General features: G+C 37.1%; 1 protein-coding gene across 1 annotated transcript in view; it reads right to left on the reverse strand.

Annotated features, from left to right (window-relative positions):
* The window catches only part of LOC134841129 (uncharacterized), a 70371-nt gene that overhangs the window by 30560 nt on the left and 16468 nt on the right, over positions 1-23343 (reverse strand). Inside the window, exons 6-22 of the mRNA XM_063856918.1 lie at positions 21100-21220; positions 20662-20769; positions 17638-17769; positions 15829-17018; positions 15270-15425; positions 14661-14823; positions 13491-13611; positions 12418-12541; positions 11901-12113; positions 10381-10636; positions 9643-9789; positions 9109-9283; positions 8159-8489; positions 7625-7874; positions 6949-7232; positions 6599-6791; positions 5935-6301 (exon numbers count right to left, since the gene is read on the reverse strand). Coding sequence (XP_063712988.1) covers positions 5935-6301; positions 6599-6791; positions 6949-7232; positions 7625-7874; positions 8159-8489; positions 9109-9283; positions 9643-9789; positions 10381-10636; positions 11901-12113; positions 12418-12541; positions 13491-13611; positions 14661-14823; positions 15270-15425; positions 15829-17018; positions 17638-17769; positions 20662-20769; positions 21100-21220 — 4331 coding nt within the window. The remainder of the gene's footprint in view (positions 1-5934; positions 6302-6598; positions 6792-6948; positions 7233-7624; positions 7875-8158; positions 8490-9108; positions 9284-9642; positions 9790-10380; positions 10637-11900; positions 12114-12417; positions 12542-13490; positions 13612-14660; positions 14824-15269; positions 15426-15828; positions 17019-17637; positions 17770-20661; positions 20770-21099; positions 21221-23343) is intronic.

Consider the following 23343-nt stretch of genomic DNA (forward strand, 5'->3'; position numbering starts at 1 on the left):
TAGCCTTTCCTAATGTCCTCTCTAATTGTTTCTGCGTATCTTTCGCGCAGCTCAGGGTCTTTACTTAACCTTCTCTCCAATGATTTAAATTGGGCGAGTGATGAGTAATAATTGTTTGGTAGACTGACATTACTATCAATCCAAAGCATAGGCACAATGTATCTTTCGCCATTGTGAACGGTTTCAGAATTGAGGATGGATAAAGCATGTTTATCCGCGGCGGAACGGGCTTCGACTTGTTTGAAAGCACCATACGATTCCAACTCTTACCAGGATTTTATCTGGTCGGTCAGAGAAGAATCTTCAACAACACACTTGAAACACGAAGAAGTAGAATTACCGGACGGCGGCAACGGACCACTTAAGACCCAACCTATCGGTAGGCGAACGGAACACGGTGAGTTTTTATCATCTCCCAAGATGAACTCAATGGGTCTAACGGCGTGGTAGTAATCTTGTCCGATAATAACTTCAACGTCCTCATAAGTATATTGAATGGGCTTAATAGGTGCTAATTGTGGATATTTGTTCTGCAAATCAGCAATATTGATTAATTCGGAACCAATCCGAATATTGTCCTTAACATATGCACAGAGAGAAAATACGAAATCACCATTATTCGGCTCGGAGGAAACTGTATACTTGACCCTCTGAGTCTCAACAACGGTGGTCGAATTGAAACCACTAATTGACAAGTTAACGAGCTCCCCTACTAAGCCGAGACGGTTTACGAGTGACGAAGACACCCAGGAGTGATTCGATGCACTATCACAAAGAACCAACGTCAGGAGACTGGTTACATCCGAGGATACACCAAGTGTTGCAATTGGCAACAACCCTTTAGAAGATTCAATGTCATGTACATCACTAACAGCGGCATGGGTGGAAGTGTTTGTATTCTCCTTGGATTTGTTTGTTCCAGCCTTATTCGAGACATTTGAATTTTCCTTCCGAGGAAATATTCTTTCGGCCCCATGGAGCAAGACATTATGTGTGCTATCACACTCTGGCTTCGGGCACTTTTTTGCTCTAGAACATTGCCGGAAACTATGATTGCCATTGAGGCAAGCGAAGCAAAGTTTCTGTTCAGCTACGTGTTTTGCTCGCTGAGTAAGATTCTTTTCCTTAAAAACAGCACAATTCCACAATGCATGACTACCCTTACACAAAACGCACGGCGGAAACTTAGACTTATCCTGAGCCTTACTAGTTACCTGGCTATTGGCTGCCAAAGTTTTGGTTGTTTTTGGTTTAACCGGCTCCTCGTTTTTGCCTTAGAGTTGAGTAAACGTAATCTTTCATGCCCCTCGGCCTTTTCTTTCAACCAGTTGTTAAAGTCTAAGAGTATTGGTCGATGCCACTTATGTCTAACAGTATGCATTGACCAAGCCTCCTTGAGGTTAGGCGGAAGTTTACTAACAGCTTGGTTTAACAGGTTAACACTCTTTAGATCATCGTTGAAAGACAATGATTTGAAAACTGCTACGAGGCCAGATATGGCAGAGGAGAAACTAATGACATTTTCCGAATTGTGCATCTTAAGTGGAGGAAAAGTATTCAGCTTATCAAGATGCGCACCAACAATGGCATGTGGTTGCCCAAACTTCCGTTGCAAGGTGGCCAGTGCATCCTTGTACATAACGCCACTATAACTAAACTCCGCAATTGCGGTTTTTGCTTTGCCTGTGACGAGCGTTTTTAAGTATGTCAGTTTCGTATCATCGGTGAGAACAGCGGAATCAACGGTGGACTTAAACTGACCAAACCATTCGTGCCAGTTTAACGGGTTGCCGTCAAACTGGGCTAACTTCCATTCAGGAAGATGATCTTTGCGGCTATGCATCAATAATTCTGCCAATTCACGAGCGGAGAGAGGTCGATCCGATGAACAACCTTGGTTCGGATAAGCAGAAGACGGTGCGTAGTCTTCGTTGACTGGCTGATAACCAGTATTAGTATGATTGACAAAATGCGGAACACGTTGTGGATGAACTGGGGGATTATTAAAATACACAGTCTCACCACTAGTATACGGAGCGGCGGTGTTACACGATGGGACAATAGTTGTCACATTAGAAAAAATGTTTCCAGCATTACAACACTGAGCAGGCGTGACGATTGGAGTTGTAGCTGCCAATCGCCATAAGTTTGTGTAGTAATCGTTGATATTAGGTGACACAGTATGCGGAACAAAGGGAAGATTATGTTGCGTCTGGACTGGCGCTGCATGGCAATTAGGTGCCGAAAAGAAAACCGGCGTTGGGTTTACTCCAGAAGATGAGAAGCCATCGCCAGCAAATAAGTACTTGTAGCCTTACGCTTAGAGATAAAGTCTTTAACGACGTTCAGAACGAGAATACCTGTTGAACCTAAAATTTCCTCTATATCCTCGGTTCCGTTCCGTCTACAGTATACGATCGCACAATGTTTGTCCTATACCTTAATAACAAATTGACAAGTTGCTCACGACTCAGCTTGCGGTTATTGTTGCTGCGGTGCCTACTTATCGAGTTATTAATGGCGTCGTGCCAAATTACAAGATCGTTACGGTGCGACAAGTAGTGATGAAGGTAGTACTGTATTGTTTTCTGAGAGTCCCTAGCGTTAAAATTCAAACTTAAACCTGGCTTCGTAAAGCAAGTATCTTTGACGCGCTTCTGGGACGGAGCGGGAAGTTTTCGGAGCGCGTGATCCAAAGAACTAGCTCCTAGAATGAATACCATACACTTAGGGGACCTATGCGACGGCTTTGTTACGCTTAAGTACCAATGGGGTTGGAAAATTAAGTAGGTCGGTTGAACTCCAACAACACACACGGAGTAAACCTGAGGATGAAAGAATTCAACTTAACTCACTTAATATCATCGTACCTGACCACTTAACTTTACTGTCACGCAACGAAGTCAATAATCGGACGGGCTGAAACGCCTTTGTTTTACTGGAAGCGAACTGGCTTTCAGTTTCACCAATGGTGGGTGGGGGATCAGGCAAATTGGTTAAGTTCCAACAACACACGCGGAAGAAACCTGAGGATGAAAAAACTCAACTTAATTTGCCTGATATTTCGCTACCAGACCACTTAACATAAGGTTGGTTTCATCTTACAGCACAGTTTCGCAGAATTCTGGAGACGTTTTGAGGATTTTTTGTTAATTTTTTTACTTTTTTCACAAAATTTTTCAGTAAATTTTGGTCAGCAGGTTCGAGTCATAAACCAATCCAAAAAACTAGTCCAGTACCTCTTGTCTATGTTCCGATTTCACTGAATAATTTTCCGTTCACATATATCCAAAAATTTTTGGTATCGAGAAAAAATGTCAAGTCAGTTTGTCTATGTACCGACTTTAAGATACTTCAGTTCAACAGAACTGTCCAAAAATTTTGGGTATTGAGAAAAATTACCGAGGGCTAGCTTGCGGGAAAATTTCTAGCATATATGACATCGTATATAAATTTAAAGCACGAATGGAGAGTTTTAAAAGTTTTTGGAAACGTCTTACAGTTTTTAATTGGAGATTGGCGACACCGGGAAAAAATCCAAAACTTCGGGTGTCGAGAAAACACAGCTCAAAAGTCCACAATCAGGGCACCGGAACAGGCCCCTCTTCCAACAGTCTGCTCTTTCGCATGTCTGCTCTGTCGCCTGTCTGCTGACAAGCTCACCTGCTAAATGCATACATCAAATTTTGGCCAAGTAGTCTTTCGGCTAACTGAGTAATCGCCCAACTTTCGCTTGCGAAGACTTTCAGCCAACTGGGAGTTGGGCCAAATTTGGCTTCCGAGGAGTTTTGGCCAAGTCAATATTAGACTAATCGGCCGACTTTTGCGTTCGTACGACTTTCGGCAAATTCGGCTAACTGCTACTCTGACTACTTTCGGCCAAATAAAACACTCGTCGTGTCTCGCCTGTTGAAATGGGCCAAACAAAACAATCGGCCAAACCAAACACTCGTCGTGCCTCGCGTGTTGAAATGGGCCAAACACAACAATCGGCCAAATAAAACACTCTGATGTCTGGCAGACTGGACTTTCGGGCAACTGGTCACAATTCGGCCAAACGCCCACTTTCGGCCAACTGACGGAAAGATACATTCGGGTCCGCCAAACGTTCGAAAGGGAACTAACAACAGTAGTCCCTTGTGGGGCGCCAAAATATGCTCGCTTATCTCCAAACGAAAATAATTGAATCCAAATTCGTAAATTATTAAAAGATATTCATCGGTAAATAACTCAGGCAATAGATAAATTTCGGTATTTTTCTATTGATCAGGACATCATGCAACATTTTTAGCATCTGCGCGTTTTTGGTACAAATCGGCGCAAGCTAGCCACAAGAACCGGTCGGTAATGTCCTTGAGACAAATTGCTCTTTTTGGCGGTCAACCTTAATCAAGGCTGAACCGAATTAGAACCAAAAAACAGTTAAAATAGGATGTAACCCCCGTTTTTAGTATATTAATACATGGGCAGGTGGGGGACTTGAACCTACGTCAACTGTTTTTTCACACATATAATCGGCGTTAGCTTACTTTGTCTTAGTCCGCTTGGCCAACTGTGCTTATTTTATATGCATCTATACTCTTGTTTTATTCTACATTTGAATTGCAACAAGATTAAAGTCCTTTTGTTCGTGACTCGGATTTTGAAATGTAAATTTTGAAGATGTTGTCTCACTGTCGAGAAAAACTGGTCTGAATAGTTTTGATCTTTCAATCGCTCTGTCAAGAACAAAATGCGAGAAAGTTTAGGCACAAAACTTGATTTTTTTTTGTTTTTCCTAAATCAATTTGATCGGGACATTCTATGCTACTTACACAGCAACCAGCTAACCTTGTTTTTAAAAAGAATTCATATTGATTCTAAACTTCAATTTACAGAATGTATTTTAAAATTCAAAATAATTTATCCAGGTTTTTTCGTATGTGCTACATGTTGAGAAAAATTTTATGGAAAAACAACTACTAAAAAGTCACACCGCTGATGTTTAAATTATTCTACAACAAGGAGTTGTGGTTTATGCATTGGCAGAGGAACTTAAGTTAGAATCAAATGAATTTTGAAAAATTTTATTTCAAAATACTAATCAGATTTTGTACATTGGGTTCAGGGCTGCTCGTAGTTTCAAATGCAAACCTTCAATCATACGATTTTGGGAACTTACCAGTGGACTTGGCTCAATTTTGAGTAGCAGATACATACTGGAAATTTTGCTATCAAGGAGATTTAGTGCTTAATTTTAAGGAGTTTTAGTGCTTAATGTCAACACAGGGTCAGAGGCGCCTACAACCAGGCTGCACAGTTCCACGGCGTTGCCGCAAATTGATTTTTTTTTTAGTTATAAATGTCCTAACTTTACAATGAATGGTGTCCAGTTTGCGACCAGTTTTCTGCCTTATTACATAATAAACCTTTTTATCGTTTGCGCAACAGTTCGCAATAATATGTTGCCTTTTATGCAAAAAAAAATCTTTTTTGGTACATGTCCTTGTAAAAAGTAAAAACCAGTTGCTGTTCAAGTAGCATCGAAATATCCGTTCTTTTCACAGTTATCGCAAAAATTTTAAGCAAAAATTAGGAAATGAGGTGGAGGTGCTAAGTAAACTTTCAATAACCACTTATTAGCAGCCTAATTAAAGAAAGCTTAATTTTTCTGGCATGTTCATCTTCGCTTTGATGTCCTCTGAATGGTGAAATTATTCAAACCACTGCTTTCTTGACATCAATATTTTTTTTCGAACTTTTCAACTTTTAGCTGGCTTCTATAAGTTATTTACCCCGACCTTCTTCAATGTGTCTTTGTGGTTACTGGTTTTGCGTACAAAAACGCCCCCATGCTAACTCTCATCTCACTGCTGTTTGTAATGAACAAAATTGTTCCATTAACTAGTTATGATTAATATAGTGCTCGGAACAAAAAAAATATCCTACACTTGCCATTTTCGGGCGACGTAATGATTCTCTTTGTGAGCTCCTCGCGATTCCGATTTGGAATCGGCTTCAAAAAAGACTTCATACAATGACTGAATCTCAGCTCCATTTTCTTTTCCCAATAACTTGTCGAGGTCATACGTGGCCATTCCCATTTCGGTGAACAAAATCAGGCTGCCAAGTTGAATTTTGGGACAGATTTGTGGGTTGATTAGCTCGTCGTTCAGTTCCAGAATATGTTCAGCGAAATGTGGGCGTTCTTCACTATTGGAAACTGTTGCGTCCATGTTCCATTTGTAGAAATTGATTTTGGTGCCTTTCTGGCCAATAATGAAAGCTTGATTGGGTACGAAATTCAGAAAATGATGTTTTTCTGAAATCAAAGTCTCTAATTGTTGAAAATGTATGACTGTTATCCAATAAAATAAGTAAGAAATCAGCCGGGTGAAAAATCTCTAGGTTCATTAAATTAGGTAATTTATCCGGCCTTAATTTTCCTAATTTTTATCTAAATTATATTTGCATATGACATAATTTAAACTCAATTTTTTAAAATCAGCCTAATGCGCCAGCTGTTTCCTCAACTTTACAATTATTTCTACTTGTCTGTTTATGATTGTTTGATCGATTATATATTTGAATTGTTAGAAATGATTTTGAAATTGCATACCTGGTATGAAGCAAATAGGTTTCTGATTTTCTACGCTGTATACAAAAGGGGAGGAGTGTTCATTGTTCTTCATCAGAATAAATCCCTTCTCGAAATTGGTGTCGTAGACTTCGTCACAAGGAACACGCGAGTACTGGATTTCTACTAAGTCCACCAGAATAAGAGACGATTGGGCGAAAAGTGTCAGAATATTCTAGAAGGAATTAAAACGAAGCCCCTGTCAATAAATTTTTTCAAACTTTTCCAAAATTTTTTGTATGTTTAAGAACTCATTTGTACAAATATCGAGAAGAGTATTTGAAAAGAACTTCAAAAGATTTTAAAAAAACAAGTGTAGTAAAAGTGCCTACAGCATAGAGTATCGGAAGCTGCGACTCCTCAAGGAGATCATTGAATTTGAGCATCCTTCTTTTGGTCACGCTCACTTTCTTCCACGCACCCGGACTCAAACTCGGCTCTATTTCGTCATTCGCGAAATGATCGTCGTCTCCGAAGTCGAACTCGGCCTCGTTGAGTTCGTTCTCGGCTGTCGTCTGCGGCTTCTCGTCTATCACTCGCACCGCGAACTCGTCATCGCCCGCCTCCTCGCGAAACACTACTGCTTCCTCCTCTTGGTCGCCTTCGTTTTCAATCGCTTAAAATTAAACCACTTTTCCTAATATGTTATATTTAGGGCTAAATTGTCGGCACCATTCTTTTCCTTTAATGAATCTGAACATAGTTATTAAAGCTAAGACTGCTAATTTGGGAGATTAATTTTCACTTACTCAAAGCGACGAAAACGTGTTAAACATCTAATTAACGTAAAAATTGTTATCAAGAGTCGGAGAACGTGGTGAAGACTCTTATACCAATGTCACCGATATTGCCACCAATTTGGATTTATTAAGAAAATTTTTTGCCTAACTCATGTTTTGTAATTTTGGAAAAATTGAAGGTGTTGTTAATCTTTTTTGTTATGTTTTTTAATCGTATTGGTTAAATTTGGCGGCAAGATGGCCAGTAAACGCTTGAATTCTTACGTACGCGCAACAAATTCTTCGAAATTTTTCACTTCGAATTCACTCTCCTCATCCTCGAGGTCATCCGGGTCTCGAATCACCCACTCGGTCTCCTCGCTCTGCAGTACCACACTCCCTCCGCCGCCGGAGCCACCCGACAGCACGCTTGCAACCACCAAGTTGTCGAAGGAGGCGAAGAAGGGAAGTGTGAACAGGAGTCGAGAGTCGGATGATTCCCACTCGGCTAAGTGCGGAAGTGAGAGCCACTCTCTCGTCTTAAATAAGGAATATGTGATTTCATAAGAATAAAATCTGGGTTCTATTCTTTATTTTTTGTAATAACGAAGTTTCGTGAGTTTGCGATACGGAGCGTACAACTTACGAGTGAATGATATTGCACGGAACGTTCAAGTTAGGAGTAAAAATGTTTTGATGATAGTCTAAAGAAGAATCAATTGCGTAAAACTTGCATGTGAAGTTCACAGATTAATTTTTATTGGCCCAAGTTTTTGCGATTTTGCTTCATTTCCTGCTTGTGCAAGTAAAAAGTTTGACATACTTTGAAAGAGAATAACTCAACGACTGTCCTGGCCACAACCGAGCAGACATCTGATTGGCTAATCACTCCCTCGATATCTTGTTCGTCGATTTCTTCATTCGATCCTTCCTCGATCTGTGATTGGTCAGTTGATGGTTCGAACAGCTCATAGATTTGATGTTGGAGAGCTATGCAATCCATTCCGAGTGCACTTGGAATGAGTCTTGGAGCGAAGTCTTCGAAGTTACTTCTGGATGCTTCAGCTGATTCACTTTGCTGTGGGAACTTAACAAGAGTCCAGTTGCACTCGTTCACCATTTGCCAGCTAGATCCGTTCCAAATTAGACCCAAACTAAAAAAAAATGCGAATTTACTATTTTAAAAATTTTCGATGGATCTCAAGATGAGTTTTGATCAAAGTAATTTTTGAAACTTAAAATGAAGGAGGAGATTTGAATACGAACGTTTTTTTTTCAGTATGAAAGAAAAATCATAATTAATTTGAGAAAATCTTATCGTGTTTCGTTATGAAGCGTCAAATCACGTCATTATGCGACAGGTTTTTGCGAAAGTCAACTCGTAGAAAAAATAAAAAAAATGTATTAAACCCATGTCTTTTTCATCAAATAGATGATTTGTAGGTCTTTCCGGTTATACCCCTCTCTAACGAATGAATTTGAAAGGGATTTTTTTTCCACTAAGTTGGTTCAACGTCATTAACATGCTAAAAATTTTGACAGGATGTCAAAAGAAGTAACATCTAAAATGGCCTTTGTTTCAATTTTCTGAAACTTTCTTTGTTTCAAATGTTAATTGGCTGCTATGGGTATCGGCCCTGATACCGGGTGAAAAAATGCGGTAAACCTTAGTTCTATGCGTTCAAAAAGAGATGCGGGAAATACATCCCTTTTGAGGGGGGGGGGGGGGTGTTTGGTTTACTTGACAATTGTATAATCTACAGTGTTCATTACTTTGGAAGTAGCTCATTGTACATCTTCATGTCGATTCCGTTTTCTTCTTCCGGCAAAACCTCTTCACATGTTCTCTTCTCTGAGTCATAGATCCAGAACTTTCTAGAAGTAGTTGACGTCCTCAGCAGTTTGGTACCGCAGTGACTCATTGAGAACACTTTTTGCACATCTTCATCTGAGGAGACAAAAACATAATTAACTGCTTGGAGCATAAATAACTTTAACTACTTGATTGGCTGCGACAGAAACTTATTATTTAAAGTTTTCAAAAAAAAATAAGTAAATATAAAATGAGACAGAAGCGGATAGTTTGAGTTCTTTTTGTAAAGAAGCAAAAGCTCAGTATTTTGACATAAATGGTTATAAATATATCCAATAAAATGTCAAATTATAGTAGATTTCATGTTTTTTGCCGATTTTTAGTTTACTTAATTATGCAGACAAGAGGAGACCAGAAAATAGTCTTGCATAACGTTTTTATGGATTCGGGATTAAACTTAATAAAATATTTTTTTTTGGAAAAAACGTTCTCACCTAGTTTGACAATGGAAGTTGGCTTTATCTTTCCTGTCGGATCGAAATCTTCGTTTTGATTACACTCCTCTTTTTCCAGGTGTACTGGCATCATTAGAGGAGTTGTACTTCTTTGGAACCAAACTATCGCGTCATTCTTGATTTTGTCTAGAGTCAAAGTTGAAACATTGCGCTTGTTTCACAAGATATAGATTTCTACCCAGCTAGGACCATTCCCCAGGATCCCCGAGAGAGAAAGAACATACAGCTCTTCAGAGAGACTCTATATTGGCCCCAATAGTTCCAATCACCATCGCCATTAATCCCCCTTCTCCGGCAACACCCCTCCTGTAACAATCCCCCACATCACCCCCCCAAAAAAGTTCCCCAAAATCCGTTTCACAGTGGTAAAAAAGTGCGTGTTTCTTGCCGCTGCTCACAATAGATTTTATAACCATTACAGTTCAAGAGTTCAAACGTTGACGCGACTTCTAGTAAAAGGAACTCATTTCTAAAAAAAATCATATCTTCAAAAAAACTGATTTTTTTTCGGTTTGCAGCGGACTGAACCCAAGCCTATTAGTAATATGAAGTTACTCACAGTTGTTTTGATCGTTTTGATGCAGAAAAAAAATAAAGCATACTCATAGTTGTGTCTTGAGTTGTTTAAGACAATGAGTTAATACATTTTTAATTGCTTGCTAAGCTAATTCGATAGTTTTCGGTGCAGAAAAAACAAAGAAACATCATCTGACTTACTAATAGTTGTTGTGTCTATTTCACTTGAAAATCCTTCAGTTTGCAATACCCGTGACAAACTGTTTGAATCATCTGCTAAACTCTCCCGGTTCACTTCCAGCATCTTCTCAAGGGCAGTTAAAATTGAATTTCGAGTGCTGGTTTTGCGATAGAGTTCGAAGTTGATGGAGCGAATAGACTGAATCACTCGCTCTATTGTTAGACCTCTGATCAAATAGAGAAGGTTCTTGAAGTCGCAGTAGAATGTTACGATGTCCTGGAAAGAAATCAGAATTAGATTTCAGAGTAATTATGGAATTAAAAACATAGACAATTTAGCATTACTTAAGAAAACATAGCCAACAGACAGTTGGAAAAGATTCAATGAACGCACGTACACAGAAAAAAATACGGACTTAGTTTTTGAAAAAAAATTCAACTTTCGAATTTCAAATAAAAAAATAGACGGCGTTAAAGTGTTCTTGAATTTCTAGAACAATTTATGATAGATACTTTTTTGATAAAAATATCCCAATTTGAGAAAACTGGACCAGTACGTAAAATTTTGTTTTCGCTGGAAAATTCGATAATTAAATTCCAGTTTTTAAACTAGAGGTTTATCTCGTTTTTCGGGACTTTTACTCTTTCGCTGTTCGATAGTGGAGCTTGCCTTCCTTTTAACAAAGGAATGAACTGAACTTGAAAAGAAATCAAACCGCGAAAAAATAAATTTGAGCCTGAACAATTTTTAAGACTCTTCCTGAAAACAACAAAAAAAATCATCGCAACCTATATAAGAGTCTGCATTACGCTCATCGACTCTTAATAAAAAAAAAGAGGAACAACCATGGAAAAACAGCAAAACTTGAGGTAAAGATCAAAAAAAATTTTAAAAAAAACTCAGATAAATGGTGTTTATATTTATGTTGCACTCTATTTTTATTTTTTTGGCTTTATATCCATTTAGTCATTGCGTTGATTATTCTCTATATTTTTTCCCTTCCGAACACAATCGAAATATTTTAGCAAGCAATTGAAAATGTATTAATTCTTCGCATTAAACGTCTCAAGATAGCTAGAGAGTTACAATTAATAAGTTTTTTTCCCGGATCTTCCCTTTCTTGAACGTGAGCCGACAATTAGTAACAGGTGACAATTCTTAACAGCGGCAATTAGTAACAGGCGACCATTGGTAACAAGCGACAATTGGTAACAAGCGACAATTGGTAACAAGCGACAATTGGTAACAAGCGACAATTGGTAACAAGCGACAATTGGTAACAAGCGACAATTGGTATTAAGCGACAATTGGTAACAAGCGACAATTGGTAACAGTAGTTTAAGCGGGGAGCACTAATTCACGCGCAGTATTCCTATCGAGCCAGACGTAAGCACAGCGGAGCGAAGCGGAGAAAACGTATTTTACTTACCAATGCCTTGTTACGACTTGTCGCCTGTTGCGAATTGTCGCCTGTTACGAATTGTCGCTTGTTACGAATTGTAGCTTGTTTTTCTTACGTGTTTTTCCGTGTTTTTCTTACTTGTTGATCGAGTAGTTTCCCGAACTGGAACACAATCTCCTCCATGGCACGTGTATTGTACACGCCGTTGCTCACTTTCAGTTGTTGCCGACTGATGCATCTGTTGTGTGCTGATGGCGATGACTCATTCTTCTCGCCCTCCATGTGAGATGGAGAGTCGGGATTAACAAGTCTACCCATGAAGTAGTCCAGAAGAAGTTTGCGAATTGACCTCTGCGGTTGAGATGAAAACAGAACGTGCTCAGATGTTCATGGACAAACAAAAGTGTTCATATGAAAGCAAAACCAAAAATTCCTTGCATGGCACAAAATAAACCAAAATTTTCTGACGCACAAGACAAAGAAGAAAACCCAGTTAGTACCCGACACGCCCATATGTTGTTTTCTTTTTATTTCTGTAAGAGAGTGACAACTTTTCTTCAATTACGAAATATTGCAATAAAAACTCAAAGGATGAAACATTACTTATTACAGTACAGAATTGCATTATATGTACTTCTTTTCTGTATCAACTGACCTCGCATTCTTCATTTTCGTGGAGAAGGCTGCGTCTGAAAACTTCTGCGTATGTTTTGTTTGCCCACGTCAGAAGAAAAGTTTTGCCCATCTTCTTTTCTTTCAACAGATTAACAAAATATGACCTGGAAAATAAAATGAACATCATTTTTCAAGAGTCATAAGAGCCTTTTCTCTTTTTGTTCCGACCATTTGAAAAATGGGGAGAAACTTGGTATTCGGGTGTGTTATAATTTTTTTTGTTTTCCGCGCTAAATCAGGTACCGCAAACAATCACTGGAATAAGTCAAGTGATATGTAATATTGAAGCCTTTTTGGTCGTGAATTGCACGATAATTTAAAATGCTCAAACAACTGTCCCATGTCGAGAAAAAAAGGTTTGCAGTTTTTGAGATTTAGTCTAATTTCGAGCGAGTAACGCGATCAAGTAACGGCCCTTGGTATGTAAATGTACTTTTTAAAAGACTTTTAAGTTCAAAAATATTCATTTTTTATAAAACTAAGGATTAGGTTTTGATGTTTCATATTGGGCTTATTTGGCAAAAAAGTTTCCAAAAAAATAAATTTTGTGCAGAAATTTAGAAAAAAATTGTAAGAAATTTTTAAAATAATTTTTCTTTGTTTGTGATTCATTTTTTAACTTCAAATGCTGCCGGTTATGCTTAATTCAATATTTTTCTACGCGATTAATTAGTTCACACTACGCCCTAAAAACGACATTATTTGAAGAAACTTGAAAAAAAAACTATTTTTCTATTTATTTTATGAATATGGTCGGATTATTCTGTGAAACTTGCACAACAATTCTTGTTTTTGTTTGAAATTATATCGTTTTTAAGGTTAAAACAATTTTAATTGACAAGAATTTCTATGCAAACGTTTAAGACAAACATTTCTCAAGTAGGTTGCAATAGTCTCTCAAATGAGCCCAAAATTAGAACTGTTTTTGAACGGTAGACACTTTTTTGATTCCAAAACCGCCAATCTTGCCAAATCTTGATTAAAAAATACCAAAAAATTTTGACTCGTGTGTTTTTTGCTGAAAATGATTAGAAAAACATTTCACATTCCTACCTCACTTGTAGCCACCAATTGAGGGGTAATCTGACAATATTTCTGTGCAGAACACCCTGTGCAGCATACACTTCGTCCACAGCTTCGTCAGAATAAGACAGAAGATCAAGAAGCTCTATTTCTGAAATCAGCAGCTGATATTGGATCTTCTCTCGAAGAAGAAGAGGCGGATTTTGAGAAAAATTTCATAATTAGAAATATCCGAAAACTTTTTTGAACATTTTTTTATAAGTCAGCCAAATACATTTTTTGAGATCTAAAACGCCTAAAAGGCCCAATTTAGGCAACAATTTTTTCGTTGGCATTTTGGATCTACTTAACAATCTCTCCACCCCCCCCCCCCCCCCCTTTATGGTACCTTAAGAATCTCCAACCCTATAAATAAATACAGTAAATAAACAATAGAGCTTTAATGGAGGATATGAAGCATTTTCCAAAAAAAGTTGGCTAAAATGCCGGATCTACTGAACAATCTGCACAACTTTCAATAAAGAGGGGAGGGGGATAGATTGTTAATTAGATCAAAATGGTCGATTTTTCGACCAATCAGAATGCAGCAAAATCAAAATTCTCAATAAAATTCTATGGAGAATTCTAATTTTGCTGCATTCTGACAGGTCGAAAAATCGACCATTTTGATCTAATTAACAATCCCCCCCCCCTTTTCTTGAAAGGGGTGGAGATTGTTAAGTAGACCCGGTATTTTCGACAAATTAGGCCGAAAATGTTTTTTTGGGCTTTTTAAGACGGTTTCGGCCAAAAATGAGGCGTTTTTTAGCGCACGCTCCATGTAAAATAGTTTTGAAAAGACCCTTTGGGCGGTGAGTGTTTTGAATTCCGCTACTAGTATATTTTTTGGAAGTTTCTCTTTGTCGAACTATTTTTTTGTTAGGCATCGCAGTCAGTTTCAACTTTATACTTCGCAGTTTCAACTTTATAGAGTTTTTTGAAATATAATAGCTCGCTAGGCGAGAATTTATGAAGTAAGCTACCATCCACGTGACAAACCTGGGGCTGTGAAGCTTAACTGCAGCCCATTTTATTAGTCCTGGCTTGAAACAAAAGAAAGATCCTCCTATGATACATTTGTACCCCGAACCCCCTTTGTAATGGTGGTGGAAGTGAGGGGGGGGGAGGGTACAGAGACCTAAAGTGAAAATGAAAGCTGACCTGAGAGACCAAATTGGCTGACACAGATCAAAGAGCAGAATTTCCGGATGACAGATTTGCCGAATCTCTTCTCGGCTTCTCGGATGTGACAGATTTGAATCAGATGATTCACTGATGCGAATTTGTTCACAGGCAAATGGAATCGCTTCCGCCACAGAAGAGCCTGAAACTCTTTTTTGAGGTTTGAAGTCTTTGATAATTAACTCTGAGAAACATTAATTAGCTCACCAATTCGTCCTCTATCAATTTATATCATTACCAAGTTTCGCGATACGTTGCACAAACTCCACTAAATTTAAGTTCACGGATCCATCCAGCAAAATTTCTAGTCTTTGCCTCAAAGAATAAGGAAAATAGTCATTATACAAAATCTCTAACTCTTTACGAAAAACCACTGTAGTCCCTGATTAGAAATTACTTGCAATTTTTAGTTAATTTCTGGGTAATTTCGCCTCGCCCTATAATATTCGCATCACTCTCGGGTAATTAGCTGCACGGATAATGGTGAGCCTCGAACACTTGACCTTTCAATTGAGAGCCAGAAACCTTGCCACTTCCTCGGCGCTCCTCAGAGAATGGAAAGTAAGACCGAAGTGTCTGTTGGCTTGCCTGATTAGCGAGTGAGTTGAGAAGCAACATGGTTGGCTGGTTTCTCAGTGAGCGAGTGATGAGTGTCTTCTGATTGTCAGTGAGACTCCTCCCCTTCGACATCATCAGGTCTTCCAGGTACATCTGACACGTGTTCAGCGACAACTCACCTGGAAGCTGAAATACACGCAACATTAGAAGCCTAATAACAGAACAGTAGTGTTGCCTAAGTTAAACATATGGTTTTGTAAATTAACACAAATTAAGTTACAAATCATATCTTTTTTCCAATCATGCCTCTGTAGATAGCTCATGTTATAGTTCCACCAGCGGATTTAGGGGCGGGGATTAAGGGGGCGCGGAAAATCCTAGATCCGCCCTTGGTAGGTTCTTACTTTTATTAGAATTTTGTTGGATGTACATTTGCTACTTTGACGGGAGTTTAAAATAAGATAATTTAAATATTTGCTCTGAATTTTTAAGACTCCTTTGTCACAAAAATCAATCTTAAAAAATTGATGACTGCTTCCGATAGTTTTCAGATAGAAACCAGAGCGCGGGATTCAAACGCTGGACTGACCTTGAAAAATCTCCAGGATTCCCTTGTCACACATTGTGCTGACGTCATCAATTGAACACACCATTTGTTCACAGTAACAATAAAGACCAATTTGGCACAAAACTGTCTCGGCATCCAATTCAAACTCAGCGCAAAGCTCCTATCGTTGCACGTCAAGGCCTCCAATTGGTCCACGACTACCAAAATCCGAAAGTTGAAGTTAGGTTTCTCCGAGATCGCGATTTGTTCACACAGATTTTGAAACCCGTTCACACATTCAGGCAAACTGCTCGGTTTAGTGTAATCCATCTTACATAGCTTGGTCAGATTGTGATAAATTGACTCGAGCACGTCGAAAAATGACCGAGATTTATCAGAAGCGCCGCAGAACCGAGGAATTATATGAAAATCGGGCAAATAAGTGTTCGCATGCTTAACTATCATAGCGGCCATTATTGATTTCCCGGAATTTGAATCTCCAATAATGAAGAATGGGAAATGCTCCATCGAATGATCGAACATCATTTGTTCACCTGTTGGATCAAAATCTACGTGATCAACAACATTTTCCACCAATTCCCGTTTTTCTTCAAAGTTTTCATCAGGAGCTTTGTTCTTTTTGCTGTCTTTGAGTTTCGTGGTGATTTCGCTATCAGTTGTATGCTCGCTGGTTTCATTGAAAGCTCTTGCGGAACTTTCGACTCTCGATTCTACCTTCTCGCGTGGTTTTTGTCTACGGAGCTTATCTTTCGTATTTCGACGCGATAGCTTCAGGGTTGCTTGTCGGCTGAAGTTAGGAGTCGACGTCATTTTTTGTCTCGTCAGTCGTGTTCGAGTCGTGCCAGTGCCTCGTGATTGGCTAAGTTGAGTCGACCGAATCCCGGTCGAAGCCTCGACATAATCTAGCCAATCATCTTCGCCTGAAAGTTCATTCGGGGTCAGAAGAATTTTCCGGTTTTCAACGATCGTGTCGAAAATCCACTCCAGAATTCCGTCGCGACTCAGACTTTTTAAAGTCAAAGTGTCGACGTGTAGTAGTTGTGCGGAACATTCTAGAAAAAGTGCTTGAAGGGAGTCGCTTTTGAAGAAAGACAGAAGTTGTTGTTGGTGGAGTTTGGCGGCCGATATTCTCCTTGTGAGGTCAAGGTAGCTCTGGGTTTGCACGTAGGAGAGATACGTTTTGTGTTGTTTTTCCTCTGCTGTAATTCCACCTGAAATTGTCCATTATGCCGATGCAATAATTAGCCGATCATGCCGAGAGATTAATAAGCCGATTATGCTGATACCCGTTTTGACCTCCATAAAAGAAAAATATGCTGGTTATTCAATTGAAAATGGTGATTTGTGGAAAACTCACGGAGTATTTTAATTCTAATTTTTGAAATGCTTGACAAATTTCTCATGTTTTTAAAATATATATTCAGAATGTTTGTTTTTGAGTAAATATATCTTGAAACTGCTACAATTCTAACAGTTGAAATTAATACTAATTTGGTTTTTCGGCGCAGTAAATTACGATTAAGACTATTTATTCACGGGAAAGGACCAACACAAGAGCTGTACAGCTCATCACGGCGAACCGCTGTTGTACCCCTGTTTAAGAACTACATGCAATTTTTTTGGTTATTTTTCTGGGCTAGGTAATGTTGCTTCACCCTCAAGCAACGAGCACGGATCATGGTGGGCCTCAAACATCCGACCTTTCGACTGAGAGGCGGAGACGTAACCACTTCACCACCGCTCCCCCATTTTGATAAAATATATATTGCGCGGCTACCTTGTCGACTGATCAGCAATGAACCTTTTGCTTCAAGGATAAATTAGGGTCACCTGGCTTCCAAGAAATGGGTTTTCTGTGAATCAATTTGTTCGGCATCTTCATTTTGATCTCCCTGAAAAGCTTCTCCGCTTTCCTCTGACCTGCTGGAACTACCAGGCCATTGTCAAAGTCCAAATAGTCTCCTAAAAGAAAAACAAAAAATTGTGATTTGAGGTAAGGCAGCAGTCTAATTATGAGGGGAACAAGTCAAGAACGATTGATTTTTTGAGATCAATACTATAACTGTGACTCGAAACAGTAGTTTGCGTTTGATTTAGTTCTGAAATCTGAGAATGTGAGATAAAGTAGCGGCGATTTAGCAAATTTATTTTTTGCAATTTTGGCGCTTATTTTCTTTTTTCAAATACTTTTCACCGTTTTGGATTTTTTTTTGCGTACGCCTTGAATGAAAAGAGTGTTTAAAGCTATAGCGAATAACAAAGGAGCTTTCAGAGCAGATATAAGGACTCCGTTTTACAGAAATTTTTTTTAAAAGGTTTGATATTTTACTAATTTTACTACTTGCTATATGACTAAAAAGAAGACCTTGTATTGCTTAAAAAAAACTATGCGCAATCACTCTCAGACTTTTAGGCTCAATTTGCCATTAGCGGTTGTTGAAAATTTAAACAGATTAATTACAAAAAACCAAGAAGAATTCTCTTTTAGGGTAACTATCACGTCTTTTGAATGTTTTGCAAACGCCTCCTTCAACACCATAAATCTTTTTTTTCTTGTTTTTTTGATTCTGCCCTGTAGCTGATTTAATTATATTTAAACCTAAAGTAAATGGAAGAAAATGAAATCAAAAACATTTTTCCTGGACTGATTCTACTCATTCTCATGTTTCTGAAAAATAAACCATCCATTTTGTCTTATACTTTTGTGATAAGAGTTCAATTATTATTGCGTTAAAGTTTTAAATTTTAATGCATTAAAATTATAGTTTGGTTTCGAGCAGGAAATTTTGGTGCAATTATGAAATCGTCGAATGTTTTCCGCTTGAATCTGAGTATGAATGCAAAATTATCAAAAAAAAATTAATTTATTACAATTTAAAAAAAAAAACCCTTGTTTGTCAAAAACAGAAAATCTAATTTTTAAAGGTTTCAACGCTGTTCAAATAGAGTTAAGTGCTTTTTTTGTGCACAAAGACAAAATGCGGTTTTTTAAAAAGAAGCCCATACACACCGATAGTTTAAATTTCGCTTCAGGAAACCTAACTAAATTTAATAAAGGTACAATACATAGATAGCTTGACGAAACAGAATCAAATTTATTGCGGTTATACATATAATCAGTTCTGAATGCCATTTGACTTATTTAATTGACCCGGCCATTGAAAATGGAAAGGCACTTTGTGTTCGGGTGTGTTTTATTTTATTTTCCAAAAAAATTCCCCGGAGTCGGGAAAAACTGGTATATAATTTTTGTTTTTCATCTAGTTTCGACCGAATAAAGTGATAGGAACTTGCTAAATTGACAAGAAAATGCTTGTTTTGTAAAATGTGTTCATTTTCTAGTTAAAGTCAATATTTTTGAGTTCAATTTTTCTGTTTCAGCTTTCTAACACTATATTTGTAAGCATGCTAAAAGTGAAATTCAATTTTTTTTCTACTCTGATCAATTCATGAAAAATGATCAAGAGTTTTCGAAGCTTTTTGTCTGTAAAAACTTAGATTTTTAAAAATTTTGTCGTTCATTATTTCTAATCGTTCATTATTTCTAATGAACAAAAAACGGTCAAATTTTTTTTATTTTATTAACGTACATGATCTCAAAAAAATGTAACTAACGCAAATTTTTCTTCATTTACTTTTTTGAAATTGGTAATAGCCAGTTCTAAATTGTAGCATTTAGAAGTAAAAATCATTAAATAATTGTACATCAAAACAATCTAAACCATGAAACAAATTAGTTTGCGTAGACAAGTTGATATTTTTTGTATAATTTGATTTTTGAAGTTTTTTTAATCCAAATTGTTTTTTTTTTAAATGACTTATAGACTTGGCATTTCAAAACATTCGGAGAGAGGACGAGATATCAATAGCTTTTTCATTTGTTCTAGTTAGAAATCTAATATGTTGATATGATTTTTTGAATTTTTAGTTTTTGCTGCTTTTTAATTAATTTCCCCATTTATGTACCTGTGCCGCATGTAAGCTTTCAAGTATTTATAAGCAGGTTTAGAACTAAATTCAGGGTTGTTGATAAAGTAGAAAATAGAAAAAATGAGGAAAAAACTTGTGTTGTTTTTATTACATAATAATCTATTATGATGTGTTTTAATAGGATTCTAATCAATTTAAATCTTTGATTTAAATGGATTATAACGGATTTTAATTGATTGCGTGGTCAATGTATAATTATAATCGAATATATTGTCACCTTTTTTGAAGGCGAAAGATGACTTAAAGCGAATAAATTCCATAAATGCGGGTGTGCAGTTTTGCTACTTTGAAAAAAACTCCTCTGATCAGTTTTTGTCTTTAACTGAATTGATTAGTCGTACATCGTCATTTAAAAAACTTTTTATAGTAAAGGCTTCAATCCGAGATTTAGGTGAGAGCACACAGTTTTCACAATATCTCATAAATTTTTGTCAGCATTATTATAGCGCCGTAGGCGGAGATTTAATAAAAAATCCCGTGGACAAAAATCCCGAAGATTTTGCCAAAAATCCAGTTATGTTTTTTTTTCTAAAAAAATATTGAGTGTAAAAATATAATATTTTAGTGGCGCTGGCTTTGAAAATTTGTATATTTTGGCGCTAAAGGATCCCAAAGAACGTTTTTAGGATTGTTCGGTTAAAATGTATGTCGTAAAAACAGTACCACATGGCTTCCGGGTGTTGAGAGCGATGATTTCCTAAAGTGGTTTCACCCCCTTTCTTCTTTCTCCCTAAGCTCGCTTTTTATAAAGTGATAACTGATTAGTGTGAAATCACTGATGATACACAAAAACTGTCTGGAAGTAAAAAAAACTTAAGGAATTTTACATTTTTGAAAAACGAAGAGAAGTTCATTCCTTCATACCTGCCGCTGGGTCCGAAGTGATGATTTTGTCGAACTTCCTCGAGTAGATGACGCATTTGTTCTTGGCCTGTCGCTCTTTAAGTACGCGCTCCACAAAAACCTCGAAAACTAAAAGTTGAAAACGAAATAAAAACTCTATTTTTTTGTGAGAATTTCAACTTCTTGCTATTGGATATCACTCATAGGAATCAAATTAAGAAGCGCTCATTCGTCTCCAAATAAGCCAAATAAAGATTTCCAACTTTAGAGTCAAATATAGCAATATAGCAGTCTTAGAGTCCCGAAAAAAAATTACCCCAACAAAAACTGGAGAGAAAATTGTAAATTTTGACTTTTTTAAATCTGTTTTGTGCTATATCATTGATAAAAAGCTTATATTATTAGTGATAGTAGCCCATCCAAAACGGAACCTGTATCATTTTCATTTAAAGATTTTACTCGATTGATTGGTTCTGAGCAGATGTTCTTTTGTGAGGACATTCTTGCGCACTAGTTCTTTCGTGCCAGCTGTTATCTCGTGAGTCAGATTAGTCCTCGTAGTTTGCCACAGAGCAGATGCCTGAAATTAGGGTTTCTTTTTAAAACTTAATCCGCTCAAAAATTATCATATCTCAAATTATAAAAATAGTGAAGAAAGTGTTCAAATATCATTGGTTGAAATTAGTACGCAGTCAAAAGATGCAGTGCAAGGTGCTGATTTAATTTATCTGGGCAAAGCTAATTAAATTTGAAGCTTGAAATGAGTTTTTTTTTAAACTTGGGTTGACTTGGTTGACATATAATGATAGCAGTAAATCTTTCTTTGAATTTTAGCAAACTAATATGGTGCATTGTATTTGTTAGTTTGAGCTGAAAACACCGGGTCAATTGCTTAAAAAACTAGTTAGAAGAAAGCCTTTAATATGGCTCAACGAAATTTAATGAGTGCATAATTTCCAAAAAAAATCTGCAAAGCGTTTAAAAATTGTTATAAGTAAAAAAATTGTTCTTTTCAGTAAAAAGTACAGTTTTTGGGTAAAGTCAACCCAGTATTAAGTTGCAACTGTTATTTATTTTTTCCGGATAATATAAATCAACACTGTTCACCAATGCGTTCAATTTATAGTGCTGCCATTGTTTTTTTGGGATTTTTTCGGAATAAGTGAAACGATTCAAACCCCGTTCGCGAATGCGCGAAAATTACGTCTGCCAATTAAAGTTTAGTATTCATAAACTCGATGAAAATAAGCGACAAAATCAGTCATTATTGGACAGTTTAATGGACTTTGATTTGTTGAGAGTTTTTGCGCATTCGGTCCTTTACGCATAAGAATAGCGACAAAATAAAATTGAAAAACAATTTTTTTCCTATCAAATCGTCAAATAGAAGCATCAGAATTATTAACAGTATCACACAATCACTACATAGACTAGTCTAAGTGGACAATTGCAGGGTCTCTTTGAGGGGGCGTTCAACAGTGCCGAAGTACAACAGTGCCGAAAAAGGCGGGAAAATTTCAGAATAATTTACACGCATTTTCTAAAGAACGGGAAATTACTGGCGCTAATTATCAAAGAAAATCACTCCAATTTTGGAGCCAATATGTCTACAACTGCTAAGTAAACAATTATTTTGGCGCCAAAACGTGTAAGCTGCAAATTTTCTCACTCAAAATTTTTAAGTTTCACTTAAGATTGTAAACGAGTGCTGTTTATTTTTTGATTGCCGCACTTAATATTTTGAAATTTGTTCAAATTTTTGGCACTGTTGAACAAAGTTTTCATTTTCGGTACTGTTGAACAAAGTTTTCAATTTCGGCACTGTTGTGCTTCGGCACTGTTGTACTGCCCCCTTTTTGATTACACTTTTTCGAAGTGTCACTGAGTCTTTCTTAAATGGTGAAAAAATGAAACGTTTTACATCAAAATTGGATGAATTTTGCTAAGATAGGCAATACAACAAGATAATATATTGTTGGCCAAAACACAGCGGTTCATTTATCAAAATGGCTCTTTTCTCTTACATGTTCCCCGTTTTCTTCACAAACTTTTTATAAACTTGAGACCAAACGCACTTTAACTGTCGTTTTATTTGCATTTTGGGAATTTTTCGTAAATAACTGAACGTTCCGGATATCATTTTAGCATTTTTAACAAAAATCAATTCAGTTTATAAAAAGTTCTCGTGTTTGTTTTTTATCATTCATGTTGTATAAACGAATCAATTCTTAATTGTTACTTACACCACCAACGGATTTAAAATAGTTAAAAGCACAATTGGAAAGAGCAATTAGAGAAAAAGTATCACGTTTTAATGTTTTTTTTTCAAATTTGGGCAAGTGTTGTTTGAAAATTGTTTCCTGTTTGCAAATGTATATGCCATTTTTGCAAAATTTATATGAAAGTGTCAACACTGAATCAGAAAAAAACAGTTCCTTCAAATTACTTTCTTGTTAAGTTTTTGTTACCAACTCATTTATCAGAAATCATCAGCTTAAGGGTTAATAAATAAGGATACAAGTTTTAGATCGCTATAATAAACTTATTAGAAATAACTTCACTCCGATTTTCTATTCTTATTTCAGGGCACGGCATAAATTCGTGGCAGACGCGAAGACTCAGTGTAACGAAAAAAATCCTAGTTTTTATAAAAAGCGACAATTTGCACCAAGTGACTATTCTTTTCAAGGGACATGTAGAGGC

This window comes from Symsagittifera roscoffensis, chromosome 3 (assembly GCF_963678635.1).
Source record: "Symsagittifera roscoffensis chromosome 3, txSymRosc1.1, whole genome shotgun sequence".
Taxonomy (NCBI): domain Eukaryota; kingdom Metazoa; phylum Xenacoelomorpha; order Acoela; family Convolutidae; genus Symsagittifera; species Symsagittifera roscoffensis.